We start from the raw sequence: 18,589 nt of genomic DNA, 5'->3' as shown, positions 1-18,589 counted from the left end.
AAATATTAAAGATAAATATTGTCCAATTCCTGTGTTTTCTTCTTTACTTTTATAAAAATGAAAGGATTCAGACAACCCTTTTCTAAATGCATCTTTGTGACATGCTTGTTCTGGGCAGGAATACTTGTATATATTCTGTAGTATTATGCCACATATAATAAGATCACTAAAGTGGTTCCCAGGAGGATTAATGTGATATGTAGAGAGTAAGAAATATGATTTTGAAAGAGATATGCAATTCTGTTACCAAAGCAGCAGTGAAACATACCTTAAGTCCATAACAAACCATAAACATTTGGAAGTGGTTGAAACAGACACTTCACTAATTCATAGGAGTACAATGGGGAGGGGGGGTGGGGTACAGCACCATGATACTTCTAAGATTCTGTAATTATAGTCAAACTCAAGAAAAGTAGTTTTAGTCCTCCTGGCCTGATCTACATGGTGGGGCTAATAGGATACTTCCACCTAGTCTTAATTACAACAAATATATGGAAGCTGGCCTGCTCTAATCAATGGTCTGTAACAGGGATGTCAAACTCACATCATCATGGCAGTGTCACATGACTTATCGGGACTTTCCCCTCCTTCACTAAACCAGGTGAGGGTGTGACCAGCACGTGAAGCATCCCGCCTGCGGGCCGGGAGTTTGACAGCCCTGGTCTATAATATCTTTATTTTTTAAGGAAGTCACTGGACCCCACACAACTCCATATGAGTATTACATAAATAGTAATGATAGGTTAAAGATTTTTTTCTGAAAATGTTCCCCTTTAAACCAGGAAAAAAGTCTAGAGTAAAATAAAATATGAAATGATCTGCGTGGAGTAGAGGAAATATCATTCCAGGCTCTTTTCTAGTAAACAGGCATTTTATGTGGTGGTGGTGGGGTCCTCCAGATTTGGCCGAACTGGTAATGGCGGCAGCAGGAGGCTCCACCCACCCACCTGGATGCTTCTGTGTGGCGCGCAGGAGCGCACCTGAACAGGTAGTGAAAAAATTGGCAACCCACCACTGCTGGCTATATCCATATTATAGCCATGTTATGAATATATATCCCACACTGGTAGTCAGGCTATGAAATCACACATGGCATGATCTCAAAATTTTATTATGTACTCAGCAGTTAAAATCAGTGTGGGAATATTTCATGTATGCTTCCTTGTCATTGCCTCTAAATTATCTAATGTATTGTAGATCTCTTCCGCATTTTTGAGCCCATATCATCCACTTTTCCCTCTTCTCAGTGTTTATAAAATGCAACACTCTTCACCAGAAATGCTCTCTGCTTCTATAGGTAGAGAGACATGCAAGGCACACCAGAATCTTAAGTGTTTAATTCATAGCAGGTCTATTCTGCTAAAAAAAACCATAATGTTTTTAAAAACCCTGAAAGATAATAAATATTTGTGACAAAGATGGTAGGGAACAATAACAATAAAATCTAGGAAAGCTGCATCCTAAATTGGAGAACAGAGTTGGTCAAGTGTTTTAAAATCTCTCTAGGTTTCTCTCCTTACATTATAGAGAATCACTTCTTTCAGTGATTTGCATGTACAAACTGTACAGTATATGAAACACTTAGCTAATAAACTATGATTAAGTGAAAACTTAGCATCAGATTGCTTAGAGGTTTCTCAAATTGCTGTCATCTATCACATTTCTTTTCAGGTAAATTATTAAATACCAAATGACCAGGTTTTCCTGCTTTCTGGGTGTCCACACATTTTTTTAACAATGGCCACTACAGACTTTTCTATTCGTGCCTCTAAAGCAGGGCTCCCCAAACTTGGCAACTTTAAGACTTGTGGACTTCAACTCCCAGGATTCTGGGAGGAGAATCCTGGGAGTTGAAGTCCACAAGTCTTAAAGTTGCCAAGTTTGAAGACCTCTGCTCTAAAGCCTACCAACTTATTTCCACTTTGCCAGGTCAGTGTCAAAGGGACTGAACTATGGAGCAGGTTCATAACTAAGTTTGGCTTCTGCCAATATTAGCAATCCTATTTACTTAATTAAACATCCAAGAGTAAAAGATGCATTACTAAAGTAATGCAAATTCACCCTAAAAAATAAAGCGTTGAGAAAAGGCAATAAAATACTGGTTCCACAGAAAAACCTCTGTGTTTCTACCCACTTTGCACAAGTCAAGAAGGGGTAGGGGAGAAAGAATCAGAAAAGAGAATACAGAAAGAGGCATATCCCAGGTTCTGATCCCTGTGTTAATATCTAAATACACAGCTACTACGCAACACATTCTAGGAACCCTCAGTATACAATTTCATACAGCAGGAATGAATTCACATCTTGTCAGGGAGAAAGAGCAAGGGTCATGTTACTATAAATGAGTAAGACACTGTTTTCCAAGAAACTGGAGATGTGCTTAGCCAGCAGCTTTCTCTCAACGAGACACCCTCCAGATGGCAAGACTGCAATTCCACCCATATGGAGAGTATCAGGTTGGGGCTGCTCTGCTGCCACCCAAAAGCTTCTATTACTCTAACAACAGTCAAATCTAGAATAGCACCAGAAAGTGAGGAAAATGGAAACCTGGTCTCCAATTAATCTCTAGAATGCATTCACAATCGGGTACCGCCACAAGCCAATTAAGCTACAGCGTACATCTGACGTCCATGCCCCCAAAACACAGGCAGTTCCTAAACTATCTTCTATTTACAAAAAGTGTATCTTGGGGATCCAGCTAGCCAGTCTGCAGTGGGAGTTGCACAATATGTGCATTTTCATCCTAGACAGTCCATCGTTTGAAAAGAAAACACTAGGATCACACTGATGATTTTAGAGCATATGCAACAATTCGGTACGCTTTCCCCACTCCCCAAGTTATTAAAAATATTAAAATTCTCAGAAAATACAAATTAAGAAATTCTTCCATAGGAGTCAGTATTATTATTATTATTTTGCTTCTAGCCCCTGTCTATCTCCTGAGATCTCCTGCTAACTTGGTTCCTTCAAAAGCAGAGAGGAGACATATAGTTTACTATGGGGCTTTTTGAAGTCAAAAGCATTCTACTTCTGCGTGGGCTGAGAAACAGCAAGGGCTTTTTACTGTTACTTTGCAAAATGTATCTTCCCTTGCCACTATATAGAACAATGAATAACTGGTGGAAGATCTTTTTAAATTTTGTTTGTTTGGTTGGTTGTATTTAGTTCCTGATATAATGCAAAGAAATTGCTATCCTCTAATACACAGGATATCACCTCCGAGTAAATCAATACCTTTGAAAATAAGCACTTTGTACCCTCTGCATCCCCTCCCATACTGCACATCTTATAGGTAGTATTGGTTCAAATGCTTTCCACCAAGTGGTCCACAAATGAGAAGATTTTTATACTCTGATTTGGTAACCATTAAGATCGGGCATGGCTTTGGGTTCTGTAGGTTTCTTGTCTCCAGATGGTCTGCAGAATGGAGAAAAGAAAAGAAAAAAGTGAATGAGCAAATGAAAAGAGTCTGCACCTTCTAACAAGAAAAAAGTCTTTAGCTATTTTAGAATCTTAAATTGTTATCATTATCTGTAGAGCTTAGCTAGGTAATCATCCCACATGTTCTTCAAAGACACTTTCTGGACATAATTAAAGCAGAGTTCTCAAAGCCTTGACTTGGCAAAAGCACCAGGCTAAGTTTTAATCAACATCAGTATCTGCTCTCCTTCTGTGAGTCATACAATAAAAGTCAGGAAGAGATTTGTCATCCTTTTGTTGCTAGAATGGGGGCATGAGACAGAGACTGGAAGCAGTGCCTGTTTCCTTCTATTAATGAGCTTTCGTTATGACAATGAGCTTACAATACAAGAATGCAATGGGTGAAGGCAGTTTCTTGCAGATGGCATCTGCTATTTTTCTCTGATGAGTATTCACAGAAGGGAGGAGTTTGTGCAATGCTTTCCAAGGATATCCATATTCATATCTATTCTAACTCAGATTTCTAGCAAACACCCTTGTTGGGATTAACACCACTCAGCAAAGAACATAATTGCATGTAAGGTGAAGGTGAAAGTTTCCTTGTCCAGTCATTTCCGACTCTAGGGGCTGGTGCTCATCTCCATTTCTTAGCCTAGGATGCCAGTGTTGTCTGAAGACATTTCAGTGGTCATGTGGCCAGCATGACTATACACCGAAGATGTTACCTTCCCACTAAAATGGTACCTATGAATCTATTCGCATTTGCATGCTTTCTAACTGTTAGGTGGGCAGGAGCTGAGGCAAGTAATGGCAGCTCACCCCATCATGCAGCACTCAGGCCTCAAACCCAGACAGTCAACTTTCCAGCTGACAAGCTCAGCGTCTTTAACCGCTGAGCCATTGTGTTCCCTAGAATGGCATGTAAATATGCAACATATTGCTCTGTTGGAAAGAAGTTATAATTCAGTTAATGGTCATTCTCTAAAATCCATGAAACTGATCATTCAATCAATCATTTAATTTCAAAATGTCACTGGGAGCAATAACCGAACAGGTTGCTTAAAAGCAGAGAGAAAGCCAGTGTGAAGCGTATATACTGAGACAAGAAGAATTGTGTAAAATATGTCTCTACTCACGTAGGAGAAAAACCTTGTGTACACTTAAATTATAGCAAAATCAAGGAAACCAAAAACTACATAAAGGGAAAGCAAAGTATTGCAGGCTTACCGCCTTTCTGTCCGGCTATTGCGACGATGTGGACTGGATTGGTTACGTTGTGGGGATGATACATCCTTTTTCCTATCCTTGGTGGGTGATGGTGGTCCAGTAGCTTTGCTGATCTATGGAAAGAAAAACTTCATACCCTTAGGCTTTTCTCTTGGTGCCAAAAATAGGAAGGAGCTTGCCGTATTTTTAGCATCATTTAGGTCTTTTGAATGTTCAAAACACTGCAAAAACATTTGTGTATAAAATCCCATCTAAATATATCTACAGAAAGAGCAAGTTGCTGCTAATTATCATGCTAATAGGAAGAGAAAATTTGCCAATGGAACACTTCCAAGACTTAAGAAACATCTAAGAACAATTATTCCTTCCTTCCAGTAGTAAAAAAATGACATTGTCTATAACAGGTTTCATCTTCAAGCATGCAAATAAGAACAACTCAACCAAGTGATGTTTAATTAGGTAGGGGTGAGCAATCTGAACTATACATGAATCCCCCCCCCCTATTTTGTAGATCCCAGAGCCTCTTCAACTCTGATTTCCAAGAATGGATGAAACAGATTGGCTCAAGCACCTTTCTTTCTATTCTCTCCTCTGAAACAGGTCCTCTCCATTTCAGGATGGGAACTAGACAAAAATTACAGCATAAGCCCAACACAGGCTTAACTGTTATAAAATAAATAACATCTTCCAAGACTTATGTACAACATTGTCTCTCCTGTTCTAAATCATCAACCCAATCAGTGTGGTTCCAAAATCATCCGCAGACACTCACTTAAGGACACTCATCCATACTTTATAAAGGTAGACTAAACAACCCGCTCTTCTTTTTCCCCTTCACCTCACCTTTAGCCTCATGTCACGGGAATGCCTCTCAAGCTCCTTGCGGAAGTCCTCGCGGCTCAGCTTCTCCACATCCAAGACAGAATGCTTCCATTCGATCTGCTCCACACTGTGTGGGTCATGGGACACACAATGGCCAAGCTTCACCTTTTTGAGGGTGTGCCAGCAGCACCGATAGGCCTCTTCATAGTCAAAAATAAGCTCACTCAGTGTGCGGAAGGTGGGAGCTTTGTACATGAGATCCTCACGTCGACTTATGCCAAGCGCCCCATAGCGGCCCCCAATGTTCACTCCCAGCACAATATGGTGGAAGTAGTTCCCTGAGAAGTAAGTTTTGAAACTGATGGGGAAGCGGTCCAGTGTTGGCATGTGGTTGGTGAGGTAACTATTGATGATAAAATATTCAGGAAATAGGTGGTATAACAAAGTAAAGTAATGAACCATCCCTCAATTTTTTTTTACATATTTTAGGCTTAATTCTTATCTCTTATCAGATTAAACTAGTATAGGTAGTCCTCGACTTACGACCACAGTTGAGCCCAAAGTGAAGTGAAACATTTGTTAAGTGAATTTTGCCCCATTTTACAACCTTTCTTGCCACACTTGTTAAGTGAATCACTGCAGTTGATAAGTTAGTAACCCAGCTATTAAGTGAATCTGTCTTTCCCCATTGACTTGGCTTGTCAGGAGGTCGCAAAAGGGGATCACATGACATTGAGACACAGCAACGGTCATAAATATGAACCAGCTGCCATGTATCTGAATTTTGATCACATGATCATGGGGACGCTGCAATGGTCGTAACTGTGAAAATGGTCACAAATCACATTTTTCAGTGTCGTTGTAACTTTGAATGGTCACTAAACAAACTATTGTAACTTGAGGACTACCTATATAGCATAGGTTTGGGGAGGTACTTCTAAAACATCTGGAGGATTATGTTTTTCTATGTGACAAAATACAAAGCCTATTTTCTCAATCTGTAGATAAATATCAATTGAGTAACCTCCAGAACATCCATGTGTTTGGATCTGGCTTTGGTGCATCAGATTTCTTTATGTTAGTCTTCAAGTCTATGAGCTTGGGCAGATCATCTAGCATCATAAATTCAAAAGTTTATAAGGTCCCAAGGCACCCCCTGACACTAATTCTATTACTAATTCAAACATGCCGTGCAGTGAAAATCCCATTCAAATGGTGTTACAACAAAAGCAAGGGAAAACCTATAATTAAAAGACATACTGGGGACATAAGGCACAATTCTCTCAAAAGGCGATGCGATTCCTAGATTATTAGTACAATAAAAAAGGAACCTGCCAGTAAACTAAAAATATTCCTAGTTAGAAAATGAGGGCGTCCCTTGTTTTTGCTATTATGCGTCTTGTCTAAAGCAAGAAAAAAATTAAACAGATAGTTTGCATATCAGAGCATAAGTATAGTAGGATTCAGGTGTTATCTTCAAGTGAAACTGTGTATATCCATTTAATCTTCTAAAATAAAAGGATACATTCCTAGGATCACAGCCTCCAAACACTTGATTGGCAGGGCCTCCTTTGTCATTTCTTTGGCCAGGTCCATCAGCCTGTGAGACAAGACAAAGGAACAAGCAAGAATATTCATATTTTAAAGGTTTTGTCAGATAATATATAGGTGGAGAACAGCCTGAAGAAAATGAGAAATAACTGCTTGGTCATTAAAGAACAGAAAAGAAATTATGATGATGGATAGTTCCTCTTCACTTCATACTTTTCTTTTTTTGGCTACCAATACAGAATTCAACATTCAGTAAATTTTTGTCTTCTAAACCAGATTAAAGCTTTGGTGTATATTTAGAATAATTTTAGTATAACCCTATAGTTTTGTATGTTTAATCTCTATCATTAAATGTCTCAGGTTAAGAGGCCCAAGTGTGGCATTCAGTGGAGGCTTAAACTACATGAATGCCATTGCAATCAAGAATAATAAGCACCTCCACCCATATTTATTACATCAGCTAGACACAATTATGGCTACGTTGCAAGAGGTCAGAAATCCTGAACTGTACTGAAGGAGATGGAAGGCCTGGGAATCAAGCAAAAATTGCTTCCTTAGCAGATTATATAATATTTTTGCTGGGGCTGTTTCATGGATCTGCAACTAGAGAATACTGTATTCGTTTAGGATAAGGGTAACGGTGGCTCAGTGGCTAAGACGCTGAGCTTGTCAATTGGAAGATCAGCAGTTTGAATCCCCAGAGCCACATAACGGAGAGAGCTCCTGTTACTTGTCCCAGTTTCTGCCAACCTAGCAGTTGAAAAGCATGGTAAAAATGCAAGTAGAAAAATAGGAACCACCTTTGGTGGGAAGATAACAGCGTTCTGTGTGCCTTCAGCATTTAGTCATGCCAGCCACATGACCACGGAGACGTCTTCGGACAGCACTGGCTCTTCGGCTTTGAAACAGAGATGAACACCGCCTCCTAGAGTTGGGAATGACTTGCACATATGTGCAAGGGGAACCTTTACCTTTTTAGGGATAGGGGTAAGAAAAAGAACTATTTTTAAAATAAGGCTGGAAAGACGATACTTACCCAGTCAAAGGTCTGCTTTTCTTGATCTCAAAGAACTGTGTCCCAGTGTGATTGTATCTGGGAATAAGAGGTTAAGGTATGCTTGGCTTGGAAGAGCTGCTAAAAGGGGGGTAGAGGAAGCATAAGCAAATTGTTAAAAATATTAATAGATGTTAGTGTGTTTGTATGTGGGAGTGTTGTTTAGAGAGCCTACAGTGTGCGCAGTAGAAAAGTTTACTTTTCTTTCACCACTAATGATCCCCACAAAATCCACTCCAGCTTCTCCTCCCCCCAACAAAAAAAATACAGCTAGCAGTCCTAGTGAGTCTAGCAGCAGCAATGTGCACTCAAAGCACTCCCCATTTGTTCTACAGTCCCAGGTTTTCCTCCATGCACTTGGAAAGGAATCAAGTGGAATGGCTTTTGTATACTGTATTTCTGGTGCAGCAAAGCAAACTTTGAAACAGGTTAACTCTGGCTTCCTTACAACAATGGTGACCGAATGCCTAGGGAATAAGCTAAAGGAAATGAATAAGGCAGTAAAGCCACTGGCTCCTAAAAGAGAGAGAGAAGGTTCTTTTTTCAGTAGAGCTGAGATGTTAATGAGTTATTTTCTTTTGTGATCAAGCAAGGAAGTTGCCTTGCTTCTCTTTTCATTTCTTGGGGATTCAGATATAGCTGAAAGGATACTGAAGTTCCCTGATGTAGCGCTGTATAGCTTCCAGGCGCTCAGGGATGAGAGTGGTTGACTGTAGAGTAGGCACACTTGGTATGGAGATCTGTGAAGGAGGAAATGAAATTCAAGATCACCAAGTCAAAGATGAAATTCCATTTATATTCTAGTTGAAAGGAAGGAAACCTGTGATACTCCAGAGGCAAATCAACTGCAACTTCCAGCATCTTTCATCATAACTGCACCATCTGCAGCTACTGGAAGATGTCATTCATTAATATGAAGATTGCCACAAGGCTGCCTGCCTCAGTCTATTATAAGTAGTCCTCCCTTTATTGACTGCCTTGTGCAGCAACTGTTGGAAATTACAATGGTGTAGAAAATTAACTTTGTGTTACGATCATCACAATGTCCCATGGTCATTGGGATCACCATTCCTGTGTTTCACAACTGGTGCACATTTGTGGCCACTGCAACATCCCTCAGTTAAGCTGCACACTCAGCTTGTGACAAGCAGAGTTAATAGAGAATGCAGAAGTAAAACCATAAGCTGTGGTCATGTGATATTTTTCACTTAGTGACCACAGCATCTTGCTTAATGACTGACAGGGAAGCAAAGCCTTTTTCTGCCACATGATTTTCTGCTTAGCAATCAAATTGCCAATTCCAATTGCAGTCGCTGAGCCTGGATTACTTGTAGTGTAGTAGGTTAATGTTAATAACTGACTAATATCTAATGATAATAACCAGTTAGTAAGCAAAAAAGTCGAATGATGATTTTTGTCTATGTACTCCTTTGTCTAAGCCAGAACAACGAATTGTAGAAGTGCTATATTACAATTTCATGAATTCTAAGAGGCTTTGGAATTGTGGGAGTTGTAGTTAAACTCATCAGGGGTAGATAAGCTAAGGATGACTGTGATATTTAATAATACACAAGCAGAAGAGTGAGAATTTGGCATGGCTCATCTTTTCTGACAAACATTTCATGTATATTGTGAGAAAACAAGGTGTAAAGCTTTGAAATATCTGAATATGAGATAGTGCCATTGAGACATGCATTTATTCTTCAGAACAAAGTACATTAGGCAATTTCTGATGAATGGGAAAATATTCTTCAATTCTAGTAAGAAACAATGAAGAGTCTTTCCCAACAGGGCCGGTCCCAGATATTTGATTTCTTAAGTTGTCTTCTTCCAATATCCCTTAGCCAAGTTATTACAGCATTTGAAGCAGAAAACCCCTTGGCATCTCCATCTTCTAAGCAGGAAAAATGTATGAGTCAATTGGTGAGACATCAGCTGCTGCTGTCTCTTTTATATCACCCTAGATTGGCTGCCACTCAACTCTGTCTAAAGGAAGAACTAGTCATAATTCCTAGGTAGCAAAGTTACAACCTTCTTTGCAGAAGGTATTTAGAGAAGCAGATCTTGGTTGTATTAGACTAGCCACACTCTTTTTACTGCTCCTTTTTTAAATGGAAGAGAAATTGTCACTGCTTCTCCCCATTTTCTTTAGTGTAGTAGGACATACGTAATCCTACATAATATAATGGAAACCACTTAAAATATGCAGGTCCTATGGCTATAATTAGTCTCATTTAAACAACTGAGTGAAGAATTTACTATACTACATACAGACCTGGGCCTTGAACCCAGACTAAAATTTCCATGGTATCAAGAATTTTAGTTCTGTCCCTTAAGAGACAGAAAGGGAAGAGTGAAAGACCTGTTCCTCTTACCTCCAAGCTAATTGAGATGCTACAGTGACACTTTCTGGTGATACATATTTCCCTGCTACAATTTCTTCCCTCAAAATATATTAATATACAGATAGTAATTCTTAAATGGAAGCTTTTTGGGGAAAAGCTATTATTTTGTTTTAAAGTCAGTGTGAACTACTAGAACACATTGATTATAGCAACACAGCATTGTTAACAACGATGTTAAAGATGTTCTGCACCCCACCAACTGCTGAACTTCCTACCTATACTCTTTCCACATTGCCCTGAAAGCAACTTTCAAAATTATGAGATGATACAGACAAATTAGGGATGCGGTGGCTCAGTGGCTAAGATACTAAGTGTGTCGATCAGAAGGTCGGCAGTTCAGCAGTTCGAATCCCTAGCACCATGTAACGGAATGAGCTCCCGTTACTTATCTCATCTTCTGCCAACCTAGCAATTCGAAAGCACATAAAAAATGCAAGTAGAAAAATAGGGACCACTTTGGTGGGAAGGTAACAGTGTTCTGTGAGCTTTCGGCGTTTAGTCATGCCGGCCACATGGCCACGGAGATGTCTTTGGACAGCGCTAGCTCTTTGGCTTAGAAACGGAGATGAGCATTGCCCCTAGAGCCAGAAATGACTAGTACGCATGTGTGGGGGAATCTTTACCTTTTACAGACAGATTGCCTTACCATAGCCTAGTCTACACATTTGTAGATTCCAAGCCTAATCAGTTGATATTTAAAGAAAGGAATGCAAATTTTTGAAGGATAAAGTGGTTGCAATAGTCTTTTCAGTTATTATATTTGAATGACATTAAGTGTACATAAAGCCCATTTAGGAAAATGTAATTCTATTGTATTAGTCTTCCTCAAAAAGTGATCTGGGATGTGTGTGTGTGTTTTGCTCATGCTTAAACACATAAAGATGTTCTTGAGAAAAGCCTAACTCCTAGAGATTGCATCTATGAGATTCTCTTGGTGACATTAGAGAAAACATTTATTTAATGCAACTGGAGTATTCTGTCCATAAAACTGGAAGCCCTGTTAAATCAGCCTCCCTGATAACAAAAGAGAATGCTATTCAAATGCCAATGAATCTGAATCCATCCAATGTCCATCCAGATCTTGGCATACAATCTGGAAAGTGTGGGAGCAAGGAATGTATGACTGGGATAATAGGGCAGAACCAGCATATTTGGAAAGTTGAGACCATGTAATGAATAGAAATGTGACCAATTGTTAAACTGTTTTGCATAAGAAGCAAAGCTGGTGAGGTTGTTTTCTGCCACCTGCTGTAGTTCTCCCATCTATTACTCCACTGTTCTTTATCTTTTTTTATGGGGAGAGGATCAGAAAGGCATATTTTCAGACAAAGTATCAGTAAGCATTTTAAAAATAATGCCTGTTCTTAGCTATGTGACACATGGAAGCATCGTTATAAGGAAAATGATATTTCCATTTTCTGCATGGGCGTATCAGAAAGCAGCTACCATAGACAACAGTAAGATTTACAACAGTTACGTACTTGGAAATGTCCAACAAAAAGACAAAGTTTCCCTGAAATAATTACAATTTAGAATATTTTTGCAGGGAAGATGGAAGTAGTAAACTGAAATTCTGGACAGCAATCAAGATACCCCAGAAGACATTCCCTATTTATAAGAACTTTTAGTTCCAGAAAATGAAGTTAGATCGGTGCACTAATCATTCCAACTGGAAAGCTATTGGAATATTCTTAATTTCACATGCTAGAAAAATAATGCTGTGGATCATCCAAAACAGATTAAATACTTATGTGGAAAGGGAGATGACAGATGTTAAAGCTGGCTTTAGAAAAGGCCAAGGGACACAAACTATTGCTGATACACCCTGAATAATTGAGAAAGCCCAAGAATAACAAAATAAGCCCATATAGGCTTCAGTGATTATTAAAAAGAACTTTAATGTATGTCAATCATATCTTGCTCTGATATCTCTTTAGGAAGATGGGAATGCCTGGACAACTCATTGTTTCTCATGCGAAACCAGTTCAAGTAATTCTCAACTTACAACAGTTCGTTTAATGACCGTTGGAAGTTACAATGTCATTGAAAAAAGTGACTTAGGACAGTTTTTCACACAACGGTTGCAGTGTGTCCCCATGGTCATGTGATCAAAACTCAGATGCATGGCAACTGACTCATATTTATGATGATTACAGTGTCTTGGGATCATTTTAGAGTTGGGGTGCTCCCAGTTCGGCCTGGCTCGGCCGATCAGGTAGAGGAATTCAGGCTTGGGTCACAGAACCGGCAGCGACCCGAGCTTGCCATGCCCCCAAACTGGTTTCCTCGCTGCCGCTGGGCCGCTGCCATTTTGGATTTTAGTGATTGTGCGTGCCCAGTCCACTGTAAATTGTTCTGCGCATGTGCGAAGAACAATTTACATTGGACAGTGCACATGTAAACAGGGTACATCAGGCGCGGGTGTGAGTGAAGCGTACCACATAACTGATCATGCAGGTTGTGAACTGGTAGTAAACTGTCAGCAACCCACCCCTTGGTCATTTGGTCACCTTTTGCAACCTTCTGACAAGCAAAGTCAATGGAGAAGCCAGTTTCACTTAATAACCGTGTTACTAACTTCACAACTGCAGTGATTCATTTAACAACCGTGGCAAAAAAGATTGAAAAATGGGGCAAAATTCACTTAACAACTGTCTCATTTAGCAACAGAATTTTGGGCTCAATTGTAGTTGTAAGTCAAGGACTATCTGTACACAAGTTAGGAAGTCATAGTCTGCACAGAACATAGTGAAAAAGACTCTAGGTCAGCAAAAGAATGAGACAAGGCTGTCTATTCTCCCATTATTTATTTACCCTACGTGCAAAATACATAATTGGGTGAAGAAATGTCAATAACTTACACTGTGCCTATGACAGAATTCTGATGGCTAAAAATGCAAATAGCCCATGAGTTCTACTCATGAAAGTGCAGAGGTGGATGGATTCAGTGGCAGCAACTATAGTAGTGCTGTTGAGACACCTAAAGATACAGATGGGGACAGATTATTCTGTGAAGATCTGCCCATGCAGTTGTAACAGACGACACCAACCGGATGTCACATAATTGATCAAGCTGCAGCACTGCTGTAGTGCAAAGGCTTTCCTAAAGGCAGCATAGCGAGTATACGGTTAATATTCAAACTCCCCCATTTATCTCTTGTCATGCTGACAAAACCACAGTTCGTAATCTATATGTGAATTCCTGTCACTGAGTCACTAGGCCTGCCAGACATCCCTATTTGACTCAGAGTTTTGGGCTGGAACTTCTCCAGATGCAAAACGTCTGCAGAACAAAGGCTTTGGAAATGTGAAGCTCTCATGTTCTGAGCATCCAGACAGCACAGCTGGTATTACATTTCAAGATATCAAGGAAAGTCAAAGCCTGGCAATAATGCACAGGAATAAAAGAAACCAAATTCTGGAGCTGCTTTCCTGACTCTGCAATATGCTCTTAAAGCAGCAGAGGATACAGAGTGCATTTCAGTACTGCTATAACTCTGAAAACGCAGCTCTGTTCATTCCAACATACTCTCTTGTTATTTAAAAGGACTCTCTCTGCATTCACTGCAACCTTTCTGAAGGCGCTCCATCTGTCCAAGATGAACAAGTGATAACACAGGGCAGTACTGGGAGGTGGAGAGCCATGTGCAGCATGCTCACCCTTTTGCAGCAAGAAGCTCATTTGGGCACTGCTGCATGACAGGAAAATTGCTACCAAGTCAGTAGCTATATAGGCAGAGGCTGGCTCTGGCTCATGGTGCTCTAGAAACCATGCCTTCAGGAGATAAGGGGAAATCTGTTTTAAGTTAATAATATTCAAGGTTTGCCACAAGTCTTTTTGCCTTTGTCCAATGGTAATTCAGTTCATGGAACCAAATAGTGATGACGACAATGTAAAATGTATATGTCATCCCAACAACTTAGTGAAGCTTGTTGAGCTGGCCAACTTAGCAATGGCACTATAATCCTCGTGTTTAGCTTTTGATGACCCAGAGTGCTGAGCCAGAAGACTGGCCCCTAGGCTAAGCACATATTTAAGAACAGTTATTTGAATGAATATATCACTTGTAGGGCTGCACAATTATCTGCACAATCCAAAAGGGAAAAAGTGATCTGGTGTGCACATGGGAAAGTGTCCCATGTGTGCTTGCACACACAATGAAGCACCACCTTTTCCTCCTCAAATCGAAAGTAATTCAAAGTCCAATGTCTTGTAAAGTGAAGTCTCTATTAATTGAACAGCTTTCTTCCATTCTGTTTAAAAAGCAAGTGTAATTGCATGAAGGGAGACCAAGAGGCAGATGGGCTTATTTTGGTTATTTGAACAGCCTGTTCTCAGTTTCTGCTATCATTTTCAAGACTAAGCAGGTTATCACATCAATGCATTTTCAAAAAAGTTCCTTGCTGCAAGCCACCAGCATCAACAGGCCTTTGCTATAGCGCTCTCTGCAGGAAGGAGTCTACATTTTGTCCAGTGTAAGCTAGGTAGTAAAAGCTGACACAATTCTTATCAAGTGAATTGCAATTTCCAGTTTTAGTAATATACCACTTTTCATCTGCCTTTTCTAAGCTGCTACTTGCCTTTACCCATTTAACTTAGACATCTGGCATTATTACTCATCAAGGACTTTCATGAAAATAAAGTTTGAATCACCTACTACAACAGTCTTCTCCTCCTGATAACTTGTCTCAACATGGATAAGGTTATACTATAATATTTAATGAAAATAACCCAAATGTTCTTAACCTTTCCTTTGCATTTGTTCCTCTTAGCTTTGGCAGTTGGTACAACCCCCAAAACACAGTTATACAGGCCCTTAGTTTTTAATTAGAAGAACTAAATAAGAACTAATTCTTATTTAGAATTCATATAAAGTCAATCAGTTCAAATTATACTGTCAACTTCCGGAAGTGAAGCCCGCCCTTTTGTGTGCTCTGTATAACAAGTTTAGATAATCTCTTCCAGGCTGGAAAGACAAAAGCGACACTTTTCAAAAGAACAGGAAACTGTCCAAAGAATTGCAATATCCACCTATTATTGACTCAAAACATAACTGGCATGACCTCATAACATGTAAATATCTCCCAAACATTGTAGGTTTAATATGACAAATAACAACATTAATATACAGCACAACATAGACCTATAGTCAAAAATATCATGTTGTCCAATGTTAAAATTACTTTTCTTCTAAACTGTTTTCCTCAGTTTCCTTCAGATTCTTAAAGCTAGTTATACTGTTTCATACAACTCTTATGGGCATATTATCTTAATGCAGTCGGTATTTAGATAGCTGTGAATGATCATGTGAACTCAACTCAGTTCTTTTTCCAGTTCAAGTATAAAAAAATGTTCAATACGGGACAGTGTCAATAAACTTAAATCAACCCAGCTCACGTGGATCATTGCTAAAGCTAATGTAGGTACAAACCCATCAAAAAAGAAAGCATGCCCACATGAGATGTTTGCAGGAAGCAGAAGTGGGAAGAATCCATGGTATGTACTTCGTGGCATCATGACTTACATCCTTGTGTCAGGCATCATGACACAAGTGCTAAGTTGACTTTTGCATGATGTTGTCAGGATGTGCCATTATCTTATGTCATTGTGGCTTGTTATAGCCACAGTCCCAACTGTGTACCCTTGTAAAGTATAATTTATATGGATTACTTTGTATAATCTGTTATATATTACTTTGTAATTAAAAGCACTGCAAAGTTACTGTATTCTGTTGAGCTGGGTCTAAATGTGGGGATTCCTTTAATAGATTTGAACAATCTGGCTATTCTTTGTTTTGTCTATTAATGAATGAATCCAGCTCAGATACTAACACCTAGCTGACCCTTTTCTAATCTTGAAAAAAAAAAGCTAGGCAGTAACCCATTTTGATTTTAGATCGTACTTGGGATGGAAAACCAGCAGGAAATCCCATGGCAATAGGCTACCCAAAATGTTTTCATATTTATATAAATAAATCTAGTTGGATATGTGCATTTAGCAAAAAACTAAGCTTAACAATGGCACCTTTATGAATTAAACAGAAATTAAATTATGTTTATATGGGGATGGATCTCTCCCACTTGCAACCTTAATCTGTGATTCACATCCATTCATTGTCATACTCAAATTAGAAAAGGCATTGACTTCCAGTTGACTGATGTCAAGGAAGCAGTTTCCTCCAATATTCTTTTTTGGAGTCCTCTCACCTTGGGTAGATCAGTGGCTCCCCGGATCCTCATAGCTACTAATTCTCCCTCAGGATGGATCTTGGCCACATGTTTCCACATTCTTTCCCAGGTAGCCTCATTGATGGGAAGCCCTCCACGGTTCACAAAGAAAGGGACCCCTCCATCTCGGAGGTCTTCATCTCCATCTTCTTCTTGCTCTTCTTCTCTCTGGGCCACTCCTTCCCTGGCCTGGGACCTCTGCAGAACAGCAGCACCGCCGCCGCCACCACTATCCACTTTACAACCTGACATCCCAGCATCCATCAAGCTCAGACCACAAAACCTTTGGGCCCCTTCAGATGGCTTGAGACAGAAGAGCTGCTGCTGAAGACATAGCAGTTAGAGAGTGGAGGCCCTTTAAGACAGACAGACAAAAAGGGTGGGGCTCATTCATAAAGGGGAAAGAAAAGTGCAACAGCAACGCTGAGGTTTTTGAAATTCTCCAGCCAGGAAGGAATGAGGCTATTTGCTTTGGGAACTTCAGAATTTCTGCTCAGAAAGAGACCCGCCTAGCTGTCTCTCAAGGCTGCAGAGATAAAACACCACCAGGTTCCATCATCCGGAGAAAGGAAAGGAGGGAAGGTGAGGATCTGGGAACACAGGACTCACTCACCTAGCTGGACATCATTAGATGGTGGCCACCAGGTCCGGGAAAGCATGCCAAGAGCAAGAGGGAGACGCTAGAAGAGCCGGAGGAAGGCGATCTCTTACCCACCCGCCCCACGCAGCGGAGAAAAGAGAGGCAGACAAAAGATGAAGCAGCAGGCTACACTCAGGCAGGAGAGCGGGGAGGGGGCGCGAAGGAGGCGACTTTCCCCGCGTTTCTGGGCGGGGAGGGGGAGTCTCTTCATGCAGCCAAAGCCCGCCCGCTGCAAGGCAGGTGAACTCAGCACGGGTCACAATGCGCTGTCGCCGGGGAAGGGAGGGCGAAGGAAGCCAGGGCTGTTGCTGCTGCCGCCGCCGCCACCACCGCCTCTCTGGAAATATGGGGACCCCCGCGGGGCTCCTTTTCACTCAGGCAAGCCCAACAACTGCGCGGGCGAGCCGGAGGGACAAAGGTCGGCTGGCCCCGAGGGAGGGAGGGGCGTGTAGAAGCTGCTGTAGCTCCCCTCGCCGCTTCTGCGAAGAGAAGGGGTTGCTGGGCAGCTGCGGATGCCAGCGAGCGGAAAAGCCGCTGCAGCTGCACCAGGCTCGCTGCCTTGGAATTCTCCAGGCTGCGCCTCAGGCCTGAGCTGAAGGAAGCGGGCTCGGTGCTGCGGGGGAGGGGGGCAGCCTAGCACAGGGTAGCCTCGCTGGGACTCCCCCAAGCCTTCCTCCCACCCACCCCTCCCGGCGACAGGAATCGAACAGTCCGTGCGCATGCGTGTCTTCCTAGCGGAGGGATAGTTAAAGAGCCAGGAACTGAGGGAGCGGGCTGCTGGCCTGCTACCGGTTTGGTTGGGACCAGAATCGCAGCCTGGATGGTTGGGAAGAAGAGGCTGAGCCGTACTCGTTGCCATAGCGCCCTTGCAGGTCATTTATGCTCCAATGCGACCTTAATGGATGAGTTTGCTGCGAATTGTGAGCTAGGAGTGCAGGGCACACATTGGGGATTTTTTGTTGTTAGTTGAGAAGTTGTGTCCGACCAGTGGTGGGTTTCAAATCCCGTTCCAACCAGTACGGTTGGAACGTGCCCAGTAGCGTGCAGAGCGCTCGCATGCGGCTTAGCACCTCCACAACACTCCACGATGCTCCAGCTGCCCCGCGGAGCATCACGCAGATGATGTACGCACCATGCCTTAAAACACAGGTAAGGAGCGTGGACGGGCAGGTGGGCCTTCCAGAGCACCATACCGGAACGGTATCCGGTGCTCCAGGCTGGCTCCGGTATGCCTGTAGCGGG

General features: G+C 41.3%; 1 protein-coding gene across 2 annotated transcripts; it reads right to left on the bottom strand.

Annotated features, from left to right (window-relative positions):
• Positions 1–1,824: 1,824 nt before the first annotated feature.
• Positions 1,825–17,423, bottom strand: VASH1 (vasohibin 1). 2 transcript variants are annotated; one of them, XM_032237888.1, is made up of 8 exons: positions 17,321–17,423; positions 16,687–17,062; positions 8,726–8,814; positions 8,057–8,113; positions 6,995–7,069; positions 5,491–5,872; positions 4,648–4,760; positions 1,825–3,417 (listed from the first exon to the last, which is right to left on the bottom strand). In XM_032237888.1, exons 2-8 carry the CDS (start codon positions 16,969–16,971, stop codon positions 3,345–3,347), a joined length of 1,074 nt encoding a protein of 357 aa, XP_032093779.1. In that variant the 5' UTR covers positions 16,972–17,062; positions 17,321–17,423; the 3' UTR covers positions 1,825–3,344. The 2 variants fall into 2 exon arrangements, with proteins under 2 accessions (XP_032093779.1, XP_032092986.1); XM_032237095.1 differs by having other exon boundaries at positions 16,687–17,423.
• Positions 17,424–18,589: the final 1,166 nt, after the last annotated feature.

The sequence above is a fragment of the Thamnophis elegans genome, chromosome 1 (genome assembly GCF_009769535.1).
Source record: "Thamnophis elegans isolate rThaEle1 chromosome 1, rThaEle1.pri, whole genome shotgun sequence".
Taxonomy (NCBI): Eukaryota; Metazoa; Chordata; class Lepidosauria; order Squamata; family Colubridae; genus Thamnophis; species Thamnophis elegans.
The sequence above is the reverse complement of the archived record's forward strand: the minus strand, read 5'-3'. Positions and strand labels throughout refer to the sequence as shown.

Bases quoted from the DNA above. Each gene is read 5' to 3' on its own strand.
- VASH1 (XM_032237095.1), bottom strand. From the start codon at position 16,971: ATGGATGCTGGGATGTCAGGTTGTAAAGTGGATAGTGGTGGCGGCGGC. The intron at 7,070-8,056 runs GTAAGTATCGTC...CTTGTCTCACAG, and splicing joins AAAAGCAGACCTTTGACTGG to GCTGATGGACCTGGCCAAAG. The intron at 4,761-5,490 runs GTGAGGTGAAGG...TTCTTTCCATAG, and splicing joins CCCGTGACATGAGGCTAAAG to ATCAGCAAAGCTACTGGACC.